General features: G+C 47.8%; 1 protein-coding gene across 4 annotated transcripts in view; it reads right to left on the minus strand.

The window, feature by feature from the left end:
• KLHL3 (kelch like family member 3) overlaps positions 1 to 18,982 on the minus strand; it is a 107,218-nt gene that overhangs the window by 28,738 nt on the left and 59,498 nt on the right. The window contains exons 6-8 of one of the 4 annotated variants that reach the window (XM_032447490.1): positions 14,502 to 14,718; positions 5,161 to 5,277; positions 2,598 to 2,704 (exon numbers count right to left, since the gene is read on the minus strand). In XM_032447490.1, coding sequence (XP_032303381.1) covers positions 2,598 to 2,704; positions 5,161 to 5,198 — 145 coding nt within the window. In that variant the 5' untranslated portion in view covers positions 5,199 to 5,277; positions 14,502 to 14,718. Of the gene's footprint in view, positions 1 to 2,565; positions 2,705 to 5,160; positions 5,278 to 11,182; positions 11,323 to 14,501; positions 14,719 to 18,982 lie in introns of those variants that run through there. The other 3 variants (XM_032447489.1, XM_015875682.2, XM_032447491.1) reach the window with 3 other exon arrangements.

An 18,982-nucleotide genomic window follows, 5' to 3' on the forward strand; every position in this document is an offset into this window, starting at 1 on the left:
AAATCTCTCCAGAGAAGAGAGGGCTCAGCTCAGCCCAGGTAGAGCTGGAGCTGCCTGGAAGGACCCAGTCAAAATCCCACAAGTGAGGGGCAAAGCAGAGCTGCATTGACAGTGTCCATTGGGACCAGTGGGCAGGAGAGGGGCTGGGACACTCTCCTCTAGGATTGATGCAGAAATAGCTCAGAGGGACTGATCTGATAACATTGGTTGTCTTTGTGCACTCACGTGACACAGCCAACAAAAATAAAGGCTGTGTGGGTTTCTACACCCACCAGCAAGCTGCCAGCCCTGCATGCTAACATCTTCTAGTGGCTCTGCTCTGATACCATCCCACAGCCACAAAGAAAGTCACACTGTGTCCCAGGGCAGGGGCAGTGGGGCTGGGACCTGAGCCCTCCAGCCACATGTCCTAATGAAAACAATAAGACAAAGGCCCAAAACCTCAGCCCTTAAGTTCTTGGAAGAAGAGGAATGGCTTGGGTTGGATGGATGTGGGAGGGATGCCTCCTCCCACAGCAATGCTGAAATCCTCCCATGTTACTCATAGTAACAGCCCCACCTCCATAGTATCTGTAGTCCTTCTTGAGATGATTACCGTGGTTTTGTTTTCCCATACTGATGGAAATTATTGTCACCAATCACCCCCAGTTGTGGTGCCAACAAGGACCGTGCACCTGAAACACTCAAGAAAACCAATAAAGAATAGGAAGTGCTGGGTCTTGTGTCTCCTTCAAGCAGTGGAGAATGCAAGTGGAACAAGTGCCTGTTTATTGCAGGACTTCCCAAGGCTTTCGTCAAGAGACAGGCCTAACCACAGGTCACTAGATGGCAAAGGAATGATCATCAGAAGGCCATCCATTAGTCCAAGATCAGGCCAGTTACAGGGAGCAACACACATGCATTCAATATCAGACACTGGGGTTGAGCTGTGGTTCATTTCCCATTGCTCAAGGCTTTATCCTGACCAGAGGATCCACCCCATTCCCCAAGAAGTGTTTCCTCCAGCAGGGACAGTGTGCCCAAGCTGCTCGCACCCCTGCATCCTGCATCCATTCTGCAAGCATGCACGCACAGAGGTGCAGCTGCCAAGTCACACTGCTGATGTGCAATACATAGCTGAAAAATAAATCCCAACAAATAGCCAAGCTGAGACTTTAAACATTTGGCTTTTAGAAACTGAACCAACACAGCTTTGCAAGAAGACCCAGTCCATAGAAATTTGGGATCAGAACTGAATGGACAACTGGTCCTTGCCCGATCCACTGCCTGCAGGGCCGTGTTGGGGCCCCACGGCTGCCACCCATCCCAGGGCACACTGAGCAGCCGCGTGACTGCGGGGCCTGATTACTGGTTAACTTGCTGCATGAGGGATTACACTTCTGGAGAATTCCTACGTGGAAACATGAGCAGCCCCAGCCCTGCTCTGCACCACTGCATTCCTGTCAGGTGACCTCTAAGGATCAGAGGGTTCTCCAGTGATTTTTTTTTTACTTCTAAACCTTCCTGTCAGGAACCAGCATCACAAACACTCCCCTCCCCAAAGCACCCAGTGCCAAGGCTCCCCACAGAGCAGCAGTGCCATTTACCTTTGCACCCACACAGATAAAGCCACGTGGCAAACTTCACATCTTGTCTAACATTCAGACATTGGTTCACACTTAAGCTTCTTATGGAAGGGAAGGAAAGATGCACAAACAAGAGGCTTTTTCCCAAGAAATTCTGCATTTTGCTTCTAGTATGGCAAATAAATCAAAGCCTAACCTCAAGGTCTGTAAAAGCAAGAAGCACCCACAATGCCAAGCTGACACTGTTGGATCTCTCTGGAAAAGGCTCTCTACTCTTCAAGGCCATAGACCAAGGAGTACAAAGCACATGCAAACACCATAAAGAGCTGAAGCTCTGAGACCATGGCAACCATTCTCTGCAGCATACATTTACCTTGGTTATGTCAGTTCCTATCCTAGAAAGGAGGACAAGGAAAAGGAAAGGAAGCTAAGGTGCTCCTGACCATACTGACGTTACCAGAAGGACCTAAATAAGTTGGCTAATGCCTGCCTTGGGACCAACACAGCTCTCCTTGCTGTCCCACCCACTGACAGCCATGGCCTATAGGGATCAGGTGATTGGGGCCAGAATTCTGCCCCCTCCTTCCCTTCACATTGAGGTTGCATCTGCCATTACCAAAATACACGGGGCTGTAACAATGCACCCTGCAAGAAAACAAAGTAAAAACACAGAGCTACTAATGCACACTGGGATCCAGAGAACCACAGTGTTATTTTGGGCAGCAGCAACAAGTGCCATGGGAGATTAAACATCCGTGACCACGAATAAGCATCTGCAGGGCTGGGCCTCAAAACTACAACTTTTGTGCCAGCAGCTTCTTTGATGTGAACAGGGCACAGCACGTGTGCCTGATGTTAACAATGTGTGGTTTCACGACCCAAGCATTTGCTGAGGAATAAAAAACCACCCACAGCAAACCAAGCCCCACAGTAACCTTCCTGTGTGAGTGATATTCTGCATGCTCCCCCATAGCCTGATGCCGCCCCCAAGCCCATTTACCGTGCCCCAGTGCAGGGTCTGCTGCAGAGTACCTGTAAACATGGCACAAAAGTAAGGGCTGCAGGCTGCCAGGACCACGCGGTGCGCTTCCATCTCCACAGTTTCTGCCACAATCACTACATCACAGAGCAGTCGTTTGCTGGAAAAACACCAGAATAGACAAAGATTGTTTCAGAACTGGTAAGGAAAAAAAAACCCAAACACAACAAGTACATTTTATGCCTGAAGAAGCAAGCAGAAGTCCTACTGCTAGGAACAAGGCACTTGAGCCTTTAGGGGACAGCAGTCAGGCCTGCAGCTTACCCCTGGGCCTGAGAACTTCCCTACCCCATGACTTAGGTGGGATTAAGAGTCACAGGAATAAAACAACGGGTTCCAAACACAACCAAATAACTTCTATGCTCCCCACTGAATCACTGTATGGCTTTAGAAAAGCCACTTCATTAATCAGTGACCTTTCCTAGCAGCCCCACGTATGTCCTTTGAGGATTCATTAGTTAATGTTTGCACAAGGATTGGAGATGCAGACAGTGAGGAGTGCTCAGCCTCCCAATAAGTTGGTTTAAGATGTTTGAGCATACAAATGCAAAAATAAAGGCGTTCTTTTCAAATGTTAAGCCTGAAAAAAAAAAAAAAAATAGTTTAGTGCCTGCAAATCTAGATGGAGCCGTCTCATCAGAAATGCTTATCAAAATGCTGTGCTTTCTCCCGGGAAACTACACATCAAATAAATACATACAAAACTCCCCATGGTCTTGGCATGTCTCCTCCTCCTCCTACTCCATGGAAGAAGTAAACAAAATGATTTGTGAAATGGAGGGTTACTGATGGAAAACAGAATGAAAGTAGGAACTGACAATCTTTGTTCTACCTTCATCCTCCTTTGGAAGGGATGAGGGCAGTAATGGGAGCTCTTTGAATCGGCTCTTAAGGGAAGCTTCCGTTTCCTCCAACTTATGTAAAAGATGCCCCATTCAGTTCCTCTATGGACTATAGTTATTTAAAGTACCGCTCGTTAAAGTTAATTCAATTTACATTTGAAAGCTAAAAATTCCAAGTGAGCAATATATTGCAAATAGGCTAAAGGCTCAGCAAGATTCTTGGTGACCCTCAGCTTGGGACTGCTCCATCTCCACTCGGGATTTCTCCGTGCATTTGACCTAAGGCACAATTATTCAAGGTAGCTATTAACACTGACTGTCGACAGCTTAATGGATCACAAGTGTAATAGACATGAGAACTGTATATTCCAGAACAGCAGCAGGGGCTGAGGAGGAGGGTACCTAGAAAAAGAAAACATCAAATAGGTTCTTAAGGGCAGCTTTCTATTCTATCCTGTATGTTTTATCCCTTCACCATTACACAAGACCTAGCTGACTGCAGGCACTGAGAAACACTGTCAGTCTCCAGCTATTCCCACTGTGCTTCAATTAACAAAGGAATAATAGGAGCACAATAGATTTCTGAATATAGCCACACAAACCTCTATTTTCAGATCTTTTGCTTTCAGTACAAAGAGACGACTAGAAGGATGCCAATATTAAAAAACCATACTTTGCTTCATTTAACTGTTACAAGGGATGGACATCTCCATTTTCTGCTCCTTACGCAACTGAGAATCCCTATGAGACATCTGGAAGAAGACATTTCTCACCCTTCTCTGCACTGGAGAAAACAGACATTGGGAAACTACTAAATCCACAGAAGCGAGGTGCTACAGCAGCCTCTTTGGAGTACTCTGAGCATGCAGAAAGAGTAAAGGCTGTTATCTGCTTTCATCGTGCCATCTGGAGAGAGGGAGCACACAAATGTGTACGACACGTATTTTTTCACAGGACTTCTTTCAAAGCTTGTGACTGCTGGAATGGCAAACAACTCAGATGAATTTGCTGTTAGAAATACTCCCTGAGCCTCTGCCTGGTTCTTGGGGGAACAGCTGAAAACCAGCACAGGTTTAACTACTGCCATCACACCAGCAACTGCTTCGTAAGGACTGTGCTTGCTTACATTTCCTCAGCCCCCATTCTCCCTATGCCCACACAGCTGTTTAAAGACACCAGGGTGTTCCTTCTTAACTGACAATGGCATTTTTTTTAATTTCCACATAGAGACCTGAGCTGTTAGTGGGGCTTTTTTCCTACTTTGAAGTGCTCAGCCCAGATTGAGCAACAGCCCCAGTTCAACGGAATAAGAACAGTACATTCATAGTCCCTGGTCTGTAATTATGTGTAGGTGTCTTTCTGTCTGTAATATTCTGTTACTGGTTTTCAGACCATTAGCCCAGCTAAGAACATAGTTTACAGCTAAATTTGCTGTAAGTAATGGAAAATGCTACATGAATTATCATCACTACAGTGAAGGATATCACTCAAATAACTTCTTGAGCTGCTGTTGGCTTCCTTCTGACTGGAAGACAGGCAATGTGAGAACGGGCACAGCACCCCACCACAATGCAGCTATATTGTAGCTGCTTCTTTCCACTTGCTCATCAATACCCTCCATGCAACCATGAGAGTTCTCTATTTATTTTAAAGCCTTTCTGTTTCAATCAGCACCTTTAAATCAGAGAGGATGCCCATTAAGTCAGAAACGTACCTCCGCAATTCATTCATGACCTTGAATGCCTTTCTCATGTGTGAGGGGTTGACCGTCACTGTGCGCTGGTCCTTTTCATCTTCACCTGCCTCAGAGGATCGGGAACTCTGCTTAATGCTGGAAAGAGGAACAAAACAAGAGCACAGAGTTTGATTCTGCGACGCTTCAAAATTAACAGGTATCATAAAACTGCAGCACAGAGCATTATCCATGGAGTTGCTTGCACATTTGTTAGTCCAACCAGGATTGCCATATGAAGAGCGTCACAAAACGCAGCTACCTCTGCACTGATGTGGAAAGCCAAACAACCCAATCAGCAGGGAAGAAAAAGAAGTGCCAAACACTCGAGGACAAAGCCCAGTCTTACAGGCTGCAGTCCAGGAAAGCAGCGTAAGCTGAAATTCAAGCCAGAACATAATTGCCTGACTGAATCGGAATAGACTCCAGCGCTGGGAGTTGCAGGAGTTCCATGGATATAGTTTGTAGAGAAAGAGAAGTTTTACCTTTTCACTCTCATCTGAAAAACCAACGCATACAATACATCTTCTTCCATAGAGGCAAATAGAAAAGGACTATTGAAACTACCTGCAGATTTTCCAAGCATTAGCTCTGCAGCAGCCACGTTCCGTTTCCATTCTAGAAATAGGTCTATTTAGTGCCACTGAAATGTATAGAAAGAATTACTAAACTCGGCTTTCCCGGCAGAACTACAGGCTGTATAGGTAATGTAAAACCAGATGCACCCAGTTCTGTGCTGTGTTTAACCAGGCCAACAGGTGCCTAAGGCACATACGTGTCCTCATTACTTTGTTCTGAGTGTTGGCTCTTTGCACAGAATTGACATAAGGTCAATATCACCACCTCTATGATTCCAAAACGCACAAAATCACTCGGAGCTTAAGGTTCCCACCTGTAAAACAAAGCAGCATTTTAGTGTGAGATAACTGTTCCACTAAATCTACAGCTCATACCTCGAGCCTTCCAGCAGGCAAAAGCAAATAAAACAAGCTGAGCAAGGTCATCCTTGTTGAATATCAGCTCCAAGTGAATGGCTGACCCTGGGAGGTAACCCCATCACCACCACCCAGCAGCCTGGAGCCCTGCTCAGAGCTTTCCTTCCAAAGGACGGTCCCCATCAGCTTCAGGTTTCATACCCTTCTCCTTGTCGCCTTTCTTACTGTGCTTGTTTCAGGACAGAACAAGCTGAAGCTGGTTAAACCAACAGCTGCACATCCAGGCTGTACCACAGGCGGCCTCTGAAGAAGGGTATAAAGCCAGCAAAGAGGGTAGGGTCATTCCCCAGAACAGCCTACTGACCCCTGCCAATGCCTGTACATTATATGTATCTTCAAACACAGTAATTTTCTCCCTTACAAAACACAATTATTAACTATTTACAGCCCGCGATGTGTTCCCTTTACCAAACATGACATTCTTGTGGTCAGTAGCCCAGTACAGCCAGATGACAAGCCAGAAGGGAGGGCACCCCTTGTTAAACATTCAGCACTCACAGGGCTGGCAGCAGACAATGACACAGCCAGGTTTTGTGTCCTGAGGAAAGCAGTGAGCCTACAGCACACACAGCATCCAGCTCCCATCCAGCCCCACTGCAGCCAGGAGCCTCCAAGCACCACTGTGATGTGACCATGTTCAGCTGCACCTCCGTGCTACACTGATCAACACCCTCTGTTGAAACCTTTGGCCTAGTGAAGTTTGACCATAGCTCTAAAATCTCAGCCTTGCTTTTCAAACAGCCAAGCCTTCCCTTGTGCCATGCCAAGCAGGGCAAAGCAGGGATGTGAAAGCGTGAGCGGCTTCTCCAAGCTTTCAGTCTCCAATGCACAAGTACATACAGAAAGCAAACAAATAAAGGGAAAATGAAACTGAAAGAGGTGAGCAGACACCTGTGCCCATTGGATGCTGCTTACAGTCACAGTCAGAGACCAACCCTGCAGGATCCCAGACCAAGCACTGCACACAAAAATCACACAGCTTCTTTAATCCAGAGCAGCGTGCCACTGAGATTTATTTGTTAGCACTCCGATGCCAGCATCCAAAGACTCATTATTTCCCAGCAGGCAAGAGATGCAGATGAGAGGACGCAGCAAGTTCTACTGAACACCAAAGTAAAGGTCAGAACAACACGCCTCCATTGAGCCTCCACTGCACCACGTTGGTCTGTGTATTTTAAAAGCACAAACCTTGTTCTTTTTGAAAAAGACCAACCAGATCTTCCTATAAAGCATGAAAAGCAGCTCTTTCTAAAGCATCCTGATGAACGTTCTCAGGTTTACTAGAAATGGTGAATTTCATATTATACCAAAGAGCTCGCCATAGGAAAATACTGCATTTTATCTGGCTAGCAACTCGCTTAAATAAAGAGGTAAAATCAATATATGCTATTTAAAGCTCTTCCCAAATGACTAATGTGAAATAAAAGTTTAAAAAAAATTAACGGCCAATTGCCTTTAACTCATCTCTCAAACTGAGTCAGCTTCCACAGAACTTTGCTCCATTAATACAGAGGAGAAAGATTTCACACCCCCACACAAACTCACAGATAACACCAACGCGTTCCTAACATCAGAAACACAAGGATCCTCCACTGCCTGCAAACACAACCTGCCTCAAAGAACTGAGCTGCGCAGACCACAGAGCCCACTTACGTAACCCTGCTTCTCCCACTACACGGAGAGCTGTTACGCTTCAGAATTACTCTGTTATTTCAGTAAGGCAGCAAAACCAAGGAGAGAACCAAGTCCTCGCAGCAGAGTGGGCCATGCCATCCTGCCCATCCCCGAGCTGCGCCAGGAGCTGACATCCAGCACACAGCAGGCCGGGTGCCAGGAGCAATTTGTCCCACCCTGGGCCACCCGAAGCCGTGCAGCGAGTGAATGGACAAATGATTTAATTTCCCTGAGCCAGATGAACACCCTCGTTAGGGACACAGCAGGACTGAGCCCAGCCATGCAGTCCTTCCTTTCAGAGCACGCCAACCGTGCTGCCGTCCCTCTGCACGGCCTTCCGGTGCCATCCCCAAATGGAACAAACGTACCCCAATTTCAGAGCCCCACACTGTGCCAGTGAAGCTCAGAGCACTGTTTACAGCCATTTCCCCCTCTCCAAGCTCAGCAAGCTCAGCTCAGGCTCAGCAGCTCCTTTGACTGAGCTGGGCCACGTCCCAGCCTGCGGAGAGCACTTACAGCCCATAACCCACAGCTCCGCCGCATGCAGGCATCACTCGTAAAGTTGGGTTGCCTTAGTTACCAGCAGTAATTACAGATGTCTTTGTAGATTGTGCTAAAGAATAAAAGCCTCCCTTAGAGCTAAACTGTCCCCTTGCAAGGTTATTGCCATGTAGAGAGCTAGTAAACCACAGGAACAAAAATCACGCCTCTGCCAAAATCAATTCTAATGCCGGCTTTAGTTGAGCCACCCTAAAGGAGGAGCAGTTTCCAAATGAGCTCTGCTTTGGAATAGGAAAGGATGAGCTCCTGCTAATATTCCAGCACCTGGTGTCCTCAGGGACACCAAGCTTTGGAGACCTGCTGGGTCCTCACAGTGAGTGCTAGGGGGGCTCTGGGTGCTGCCACAGCCCCCTGTTGGCACCTTGGCTTTCCCCAGGCACAGTGAGTTGCCCTCCTCCTTCATTTCTGTCTTCCAAGATGAGTGACAAGCCAGCTACACATTTTCTCTTCAGGATGCACTACGAACATCACTGTGCAGTGTCACTCTCAAGTTTCTGACAGGTGCCACATAGCTCTGATCTAAAAATCACAAGGATACCCAACAGCAGTTACTGGTCTTCAAATCTAAAACACCTCCATAAAGACAAAGGAAGAGCTAAAAATTCATATATTCTTAAGGAAAGGAGTTTAAGTGGGTCTCAAAATCACGGAGCAAAGGCAATGATGGCCAGCAGTGTCATTCCCTGAGGCAGACAGGCGGTAAGAAAAGGTTGTGCTGTAGTTACATATTTATAAGACCTCAATTGATGATTTTTTCCGTAGGTGTATACAAAGATGGTAAAAAAATGTGACTGAAGGAGCCCAAATACCTGGATGGTTTCTGAGGGAATGGAGACGTTTGCTTAGACAAACATATGACAGGCACACAGGAGACCCTCCCCCCCAAGGTAATTTATATCTAAAGAGACTTCAGGAACCACCGAGAATAAAACTCTTCACTGACAATAATGGAAGCAGCACAAAATGACTCAAGTGTGACAGGAATACTATGCGCTTTCTTGGTATTTTTCAGACCAATACTACGAAGAGCCTCCAGCTGGATGAGACGGTTCCCACTTCCAGAGAGATCCGAAATTACAGGTTGTAAGACTTCTCTAACAAATAACCATCCAGCCTTTGTTACCTCGTTACTTTGTTACACATCTTTTCCCATCTAGATTCAGACCTCCTTGCTGGATCAGACACCATTATGCAATTCCTCCATCAAATGAAAGCCTTTATCAGCGCAGTAAAATAGAATCAGGGGTCTGAGAGAACTCGTTGCCAGATGTGGAGGTTGCAGGTTAAATCCCCCTTACCCGTGGCTGCTTCTGCCCATGTGCAGTGATGTGGGCACATAATACCACTGCTCAACCCAGACGTATAGGAATTAGCAGGATATTTGAGTCCTGGCCGGCTTGGGACCAGAGTCAGAGGTGATACAAGCACCAATAACACGTTCCTCGTGAGCTACAAAAAATGGAAAATTAAAAACGAGGGGGAATTCTGCTGTCACAAAGGACACGGCATGTAAAATTTCAGACCTAATCTGCATGACATATATTTGAGTTGAAACGCAAAAAAGTACAAAAATGGGAGCAGAACCAGCCCGCTCGCTGCAATGGCAACTCATCAAGCAAGGTCAGCTCGTTAAACCTCCCAGGACTCGTTCTAAAGCGACCATTGCTGTCTCATGGCAAGAGATAAAACGTGGTAGCACCAAGGAGGAGCACAGCCTGGGGCACCCAGCTGACCGCTCTGCAGCCCCTCAAACATTAGGCTAATAGTTAATACAGCAAGATTTCAAGGCACTGGAAATCAATTAGCACCTGGATACTGACGTCTGGATTTATATCCATAGCTGACCATTCACACCCTTACATAGAACGTGAGCTCCATTTTAAAGCAACTCAGAGATGAGGTGGGTGAGAGCTGCGTGCTGCCAGCTGAACACACGAAGCCTTGCAGTTATGGGGCTGGGTAAGGGTACCGAGCTGCCCTCCAGAGCTTGGGGAGCAATTTGGACACACTGCAGAGCTGCTCCTCAATAGAGGAAAATCCCCACAACGTGGGGCTGACCCCACTTCAGTCTCAATGGACCACATTTAAATACAACCGGTGCCAAGCCCTGGAGATGAGCTCTACCAGCCGGCCAAGCCCCCAGCCCACCCCACACTGCCTGCAAGGACAGCAGCAGGGCTGGAGGCTGGAGAAGGGGCACCCGGCAGATCCTGTTTAAAAGAGAAATACGAAAGAAAAGAAACGTCTTCGCGTGTAGTTTAAAGCCGTGCAAGTGTGAGAAAGGCACCCAGGCGTTGGGAGGAGCAGAACGCAGCACCTCGGAGCCCCGAGCGGAACCTCATGCAGTCAGCGGGCACTGGGACGGCTCGGAGGGCACCGCCGAGAGCAGCTTTCGGAGCTACACCGTCACCTTGTAGGGATCAAACACACACGGCCCAGATACGGCGCGAGGACGGCTCAGCATCCGCTGCTGCCCGGCTCCCACGTACACAAAGGTGCGACGAGCCCCAGGGCGCCCCAAAAGCCGCCCATCCCATCGGCAGCACAGCCCGCAGCGGGGACGGCTCAGACGTGACCCCAACCGGCTGCCGGGTCCCACGGCACAGCACAGCCCCGCACAGCACAGCCCCGCACCGCACCGCCCAGCGCCCACGGATCCGACCCCCGTCCCGCCCCTCCGTGCCCGTGCACCCGCTTCTCGCGGCTCGTCCGGCCCGGGGCTGTGTCCGGAGCGCTCCGCTCGGCCGGCCACGAAGGCTGGAAGCGGCACCCACCTCTCCTCCTCCATTGTGCGGCAGCGGGGCGGGCTCAGCGCCCCGGGCCCGGCATGGCTGCGAGCGGCCGCCCCCGCCCCGGGGCCGCTTCCTCTGGGCGGCTGCGGAGCGTTGCGTCCCCGCCGCGCCCCGCCGCAGCGACTGCCGCCGCAACCCGCGCCGCCCTCCGCCTCCTGTCGGCCTCCTCCGCCTCCTCGCTGCCTCCTCCCACCGCCAGCTCGCCGCTCGTCTCCGGGCAACGGCGGCAGCGGGGGCGGCCTGATGCTCCGCCCGGCGCCGGGCTCGGGGCTGCCGCTGCTGGCAGCGCGTGGCCGGGCTGCCCCGTGCCCCCCCCGGGACGGGCACCAACAGGGCGTCCATCCCAACTGCACGGAGTGAGAACAGCAGCCGGGGTCGCAGCTGGGATCCTCCTGTAACTGACAGCAGCCTGTGACCGCGCTCCTCTCCCGCCTGCCGGCACAAAGCCCGCAGCCCAGCTGTGAAATAACCCACCTTACTGCGCTATATCGAGGCCCTATAGGTTAAGGATATAAAGACGAGGAAAGGTTTGCTTGCTTTGTTACGTTAGGATTCACCAAATGTTCTTGTGCAACAGTCTGGAGAAGTGTCAGTAATTCCTATTGCAAGAAGCCATCCTCTCTCCCCATAAATACCACCCCAGCTTTTCACTTTTCTCCTCAAATCACACCCTTTTTACCAAGTTAAATTCCATATATGTTCAGTTCTACCCGTGATAATGATTTCATAGACTCTAATGCACCCTGCGCAGAAGTTAAAAAGCTTGTTAGAAATCCTCGTTGCCATTCTTCTGATAAGAGAACCTGGCACATCCGGAGGCCAAAGGACTTTATCAGTGCTGTATGGGGATGGAGAGTTGGAGCCCTGCTGTTCAAACACCACCTGGCAGTTCTCCCATAAGCACCAGGCTGTGAAGCCACACCTCACACACCTCCTCAGGTAACAGGAATGATATAATCCCTTTGAGGATCCCAGTCGATCCATTTAACACACCCAGATCCTCAAAGACCTTTCCCGGATGATCATTTTGGATATACAACATGTAACAATACAAGATGAGATTTCAAGTCAGGGATAAAGTATACTAAAAGTAGTAACAAAGGGATTAACTGCATGTAATGCGTGGGATTTTTCCTAGTAGCAGAAATGTAGTGCTACCTGGGATAGTTAATCTGCTCCCAGCCACCTGTATAACCAACACTCAGTTATGAAAGGTCCATAGAACACCCAGCCAGCCTGTACCATGCACCCCAGCCCACCAAAACCTTCCCAGATCCCTGTGATGATCTTCAGATCTACAGTAGATGACCAAACCCCACAGCTCTAATGAGCCACAGGGGTAGATGAGGAGAGGTCGGAGCATCGCCAGGGAGCCCACAACAGTGAGGAACTGCTCAGTAAAAATGGCAGGAAGGGAGGGAATAAAAACAGTCCCTGCCAATCTGATCTAAACCTTTCTCCCAGCCCAAAGCCTGGCAAGTTGTTTAACCCTGAGTTTGTAAGTAAAGCACCTGGTGTTTCTGGGAACTTAATTCTGTGCCTGGCACCAACACACACACACACACACACACACACAGTGCCCTATCAAACTCCAAAGCTTCCGCAGAACCAGGAAGGTCTCTGCAGCCCGGACCCAGCAGAAGACATTCCACTTCTCCCTGCAACAAGGCTGTAAAAAGAATTACAGCCCTTCTGGCTCTGCAAGGCCAAGGACGGGAGCCATGAACCACAGGTGCAAACAGTTCAAATACCGCACAAACACTGAGTGATTCAGTAACCCTTCCCCCCTGCATGCCCCCATTTCCATGTATATACCAATGCACAGGTTCCAAAGTTCCATACCAAAACCGATATATCCAATATATTCAGCAGCTCTTCTTTCTAGTTGTGTAATCACGTTATTATTCAGCTTCCTTAAAACACTACAGCTTCTGCACTGAAGAGCTGTGAAGGGCATAGACAAAGCACTGCAGCCATGCAAGCTTTTCAGGGTTGGGTGTTCTCAGCCTACATCATGTACTCACTTTTTAAAGGATGGATAGATAAATATGTTTCATAGCATTGGATGAAGGACCCAGGGCTCAAAAAGAGGCTCTGGGAGACCTCCTAGCAGGGACCTGCCCCGAGCTGCGATCACCAGCGTTCTGAAAGCCTTAGAGTCACTGCGGAGCAGCGTTCCCTGAAGGATGATGCTGTTGGCAAGAAGCAGAGCACACACACCAACCCCAGTCCTGCTCCCAGCACAGGTGCTCCTCGTGCTGTCTCCTCCCGTTGCAGCCCTCTACTGGCAGCTCTGCTGTTTCCCCGCTCCCATCTGCCACGTGCCAGCAAAATAGTTTACAAAATACATTTTCCTTTAATCACCATTCCTATAAGAACAGAGTTCTTACTCCAAGAGCTTCATTATAACGTTGCCAACTTCAGAACAGTTAACAACCGGACACCTTCACCCCAGGCTGTCGTTTCTGGAGCAGGAGTTGTTGAATTGCTCAGCCTGCCCAGCAGTGACCATTAGCAAAAACAACCTCCCTGTTCTTTCCTGTAGCACAAAACACTGATGTCCCCCGCAGTCAGCCACACCAGCAGCACCAGCCACACCAGCAGCAGCAGCTTCCTGCCTCGTACCACCTCACGTCTGTGTCAGAGACTGGCTGGAAGATTTTCAGACAGATTCTGTGGTTTAGAATAGAGCACACAAAAGGGAAAACATAACATTCAGGAAGAAAGCTGTACAAACAACTGTTGTAGACACTCAAACAAAGGTAAAGGCCTGCATTCAGGTGGCCAAAATGCTGCCGGGTCCTTCCGCTTAATGTGTCTTTGGTTTTGCCTCCCATTTCTATCGTCCTGTTTTCACTACAGGGTGGCCGTGTGAACCTGAGCAAAAATCTAAGCTATGGTCCAAGCAAACAGATTGTTTTAATGTGGTTCTTTTTAATATATCCCTTTCTTCCTTCATGACTACCTTCAATAATAAGAGGAAACTACGTGCTACATAGCTTGATTAATATTTGTATACCGTAACACAGAGACTGGCACAAACGAGCCCATGTTAATTCAGGAGCTCCCTGTGCTAATCAAGGTCTGTTCCTTATCGCTCCTTGTACACCCATTAACTCACTCTCTTCTTGAATTTTGTTCAAAAATCTCCCTTTTTGTTCTTTGCAAAGCCAAGAAATGCAGCCTATCACACAGGTATTCAAACACAGTAAACTGCAATGTTAGTAAGAATGAGTGAACTACAGAGATGGCACAGGTGAAAAAACTGGCAAGATTGCTTCCCACAGGCACATTGTTTTACCTGAACTGAAAAAGCAACCTCTTGCAGTGTGGCTTCCTGGCACATAACGGATTGTCCTTAGTTGTCCTGCTTGAGACTTTTCCTTTTTTTCAGCTCAGTCTCCGTAGCATATCCAGATGGGAACTGGGATTCTGCTGGGATTCCTGTTCACTTACTGAACATTCATGGTGAGCTTTTTAGGGTTCCATCTTCTCATCCTCTCCCCAAGACGTGGACCCTGCGGGGAGGAAAAAGCACACACTTAGAGAAGGTAGATAGCGCAGAGCACCGGCTCCTTGCCACTTTTTGGCACATGTTTTAGTGCTAGAGCTGCTCTGGGCCAACTCCTTCTTAACTTTCCTTCCAGAGATAATGGCTCCCAGCTCTCTCAGTTAGCTCCTGAGTGCACGGCAAACAAGAGCTCCCATTGCCATCAGCTGCACACAAACCCAACCCAACACTTCCAAAACACATGTGGTGCTGATTCATGCCAAGACTGGTTTGAAAACCAATGTGATCGCTCAGAGTAGAAGCCCCAATCCCAGCTGGTGCTGAGCAAATGGAAGAAACAACTTCCCAATAACAACTCCCAAAAGTCACAGAAAAAAATATACATATATATTTTTTATTAAATTCAATAAAATAACAGATGAGTGAGACTATAAGGAAAGATGCACAGTGATGTGCTGCAGCTCACTCTCTATGAAGACTTGAGCCCTCCCCTTGTGCTCATGGGGAGCTCTCTTTTTCGAGAGGATACATACCCATGAAAATACTCTAACACTGAAAATTCAGCATTACTTTTCTGGTAGGATGCACTTAACAAAATATCCCACACTAGACGCTTTAGCAACTGTAACCACAACCACCCTGCAGGTGAGAAGCCCTGAACTTGCCATCAGGACTCAAAGGAGCTCTGTTAGGTAAAATGAGCATTGTTATTCCAGCAACAGTGGTCAGAATTCAACAAGTCCAAATGAAATCACCCAGCAAAATAGGCCAGTGAGCTTAAAGGACTGCTAAAACCTGAAAAGGATATTAGATGATCACACAGGGTGTCTGCAACCCAGCCAAGGAGCAGCCTCTTTAAGGAGAGGGGACCTTGAAGATGAAATAGGAGTAAACTATTTCCAAACACAGCTGAGAGTGCTGTGCCTTCATTCAGCAGCTATGTAAGCACAGCCTCCTCCCTTGTCATCATCCGTTCATCAGGGTGCATGGCTGGGGGAGGAAGATTTAAGTATAGAAATGTGTTCAGATGCATCAGCTTATTCTGCTGCTAGGAAGTTTTTCCTGCAGTGTTCATCAGTGATACACTGATGGTTGTAAGCAAACGTGCACCTTGCCACATGCGCAGCTAGCTTTCTAAATTGGTGTTGATTCCTTGCTGCATTGTACATGAGATATCCAAAGCTGTTTAATTAATGCAGTATGTATCAAAGTTATCAAAGAAGAGCTCTTCTTACCAGAACTGTGTTTTCCATTTGTGAAAGCACTCGGGAATGAAACTGCGTCTCAGGCTAAGAGGGTTAATACCCAGATGCTGCAGACAGATGGCACTATTAGTCTGACAGGGCTCGGCATCTCGATTCCAAAGTTAAGGAGCTTTGGTTGGTTGGAGAGCTGATAATCTGAGACCAGCCAGTGCTCGTAGCTCATGTGCTCTATAACAGCAATAGCCAGCAGCACCGAACAGGCTTTCAGCACAACTTCTCTCTTGGTTGCTAAGATCAGCTGTGTTGGGGAACACTTGGGACAATACTGTTGAACCATTTAGCTTAGTTCAGGCAAAGATTGAACAGAGACCTTGATTTCTTTCCTCCTTTTCCTCCCCTTTTCTACCATGCACCTGAAGCATTTAATCCTTTGAATTGGGCTCAGTCTATGCAGCAGAAAGAAGATCTTAGGGAAATAAAAGGATCTGAAGAATGTCTCTCTATACATGTTTCCTCCCCTTTGCATACTGCAGAAATGAAAGAGTTCTGGGAGCAGAGAAGACAAGGATTTGTCAAGGGAACATCAAGGAGGGAAGCACCCAATGCTCCTTTAAGAGCGTGTAGGTGAGCAAGTCAGAAAACACCTCAGCATAGATACACAGCCAAAAGCCTATTCGTTTTGCTGTAAGACGTAACCTTCCAGCAGCCAGCAGTAGCACTCACACTGCACTAGAAATAAGTTACTCATTAAAGGTGAGCAGTAGAGGTTCTGTACATGTCTGTATGCACACGTGTACCAGAGATAATCCAAGTAATATTTCACCTAAAAAAGCCCATCAAGAGCAGCAAGCAGTGCTGGCTCAGGCTGGCTCAAAGCTCCTGCTGATGCTCTCCAGTTGTGAAGTGGAAACAGAGGTGCAACTGTTTGATTTGTGTAATGAAATATAATAATAAGCAGAAAAGTCATCCTAAGGAGATGCAGACATCGCTCAGACCCTGTTCAGTAGCAATAGGAACGCCATTATATTGCAACAAGAGTATCAGCTGGCAAGGCAGGATAGCAAACCCGTGCTCCAACCTACACTATGCACTTTTAATGTTAAATGACAGTAAAGTTCATTTTACAGAAGGGATTCAACTTTGTGAGGAGAAAAAAAAACAACAACACACCATAAAGCATTTAAGAACTTTAAATCGCATTTGTAACCACTGTCAGTATTTCTAACTCCATCCATTTCAAGGTGCACAAAGCATCTGATGCAGTTCAATTGCATCTCCTAAGCACTCCTCCTTGTCCCAGCAGCCCAGTACCCACAGCTGGGAGCCCGATGCCTACAGCTACTTACGGACACCACACAGACCTGAAAGCTTCAGCTCTGGATAGTACACGTTGTCCACTGAAGCCTTCTAAACCCAAAGGGCAGGGCAGAGTTTTCCAGCAATCACAGCTGTACCACAGTTGGTGACCTACGGAGTTCCATGCACATCAAAGCGGTCTCAGCTGTTGCTTCAATTCCAAACTACCTTTCCATCAGCAAACGGAACAGAGAGGTGTGCTGCTACTGATCTGTGCAGGCTCTATTCATTACATACACAGTAGTTCCGAGCAGAAATGAATGCAGCACTGAAAGCTGCACACACATTGCAGTGCGGTACTGCAGCCCCTGCACAGCTGTGTGGGACAATCCCTTGTTGCTCATCCAGACTTTAAAAAGAACATCCGCGTTTTCTTCAAACTAGTGAGCTTCATTCAGCTTCAACAGTAAGTGCTGCTCTCGTGTTGTCACAGACAGAACCAGCAGTGCTGTGGCCTTGTAGTTCACCAACCAAGTTCATTTCAGACACCTGCACTCCTGAACCAAACTGCAAACTAAGGAGCAGCGAACGAAGGTAACTCCCATTTCTTCTTCCCTAAAAGCACCCCAGAGTGACTTAACAGTCTAAAGCTTTCTTGCATGCCAGCTACATACCTTCATTCTGTCTTAGTTTCTGATGTACCTCTGTGCAGAGGAGCCCATCTAGAGGGCACGTAAATATTAAATACTTAAGCAAAGATTTACCAACTTTTACTAAGGAAAGTACTCAAGATCTTTTTCCATATATACCCTTTTAAGTCATCGTTTCTTTAATGCTATCCAACACAGGTCTGTCCTTCTATTAACACTCCATGGCACACCCAGGTAATATTGCTCCTTATTAAACCATTGCTCACATGAGCCTCTGCATCGTCCCAGCGCTGCTCACAATGAAGGTCTCACTGCCTGGAGCTGAGGTCACACAAGGCCCAGCTCAACTCATCACCACACAACATTCTATGTGATGCCTTTGGAAGCTAACACAGCTGACAGCCCTTGGAGATACACATTGGGTTGCACAGGTACCACTTCTGGATCTGCTTTTTATACTATGACATCAGCCCTCCAGGTGCAGCATTACACACAGAAAACCAAACGGCATGTTTCAGTACAATCCTCTAAGTCAGACCATTGCTTGTCAAAGCTGTCACTTTATATTATATATTTCCTACTACCGACAGGTTCTTTTCTGACGTGTAACATGAAAAATACCACAAAGCTCCACCCGGTGAGCAAAGCTCCACCCCTCCAACCACATCACAAACCACATCATAGAAGAGCATTAATGCTTCTTTCAAAGGCAGGTGGTCCCCAATAAGGTCAATAAGGCAGCCCGTGCTCAGAGCCCAGCTCACGCACAGAAGACACAGAACACGGCGCTTCAGTTTGGAAGCTGAAAGGAAAGCTGTGCTCCCAGGGGGGGCTCAAGGATGACAGTCCAACATGGCCTTAGACTGCAAAGTAAGAGAACAAGCAGCATCCAGCTCAGAGAACTGAAATAGCACCAAGCACCTGAAGCTGAGCCGGCACTGCACCAGCTGCAGCCTTTCACAAACACTTCTCTCAAGCGTCGCACTCTCAACAGCAATAACGAGCATAAGCAACTTCCACCATTAAAGAAAACCCCACGACATAAAAGCAAACAGCAAATTACTTGGAACTTAAGCCGAGAACCAGTTGCACTGCTGAAGAACCACAAGTATCTCAATCA

This window comes from Coturnix japonica, chromosome 13 (genome assembly GCF_001577835.2).
Source record: "Coturnix japonica isolate 7356 chromosome 13, Coturnix japonica 2.1, whole genome shotgun sequence".
Classification (NCBI taxonomy): Eukaryota; Metazoa; Chordata; class Aves; order Galliformes; family Phasianidae; genus Coturnix; species Coturnix japonica.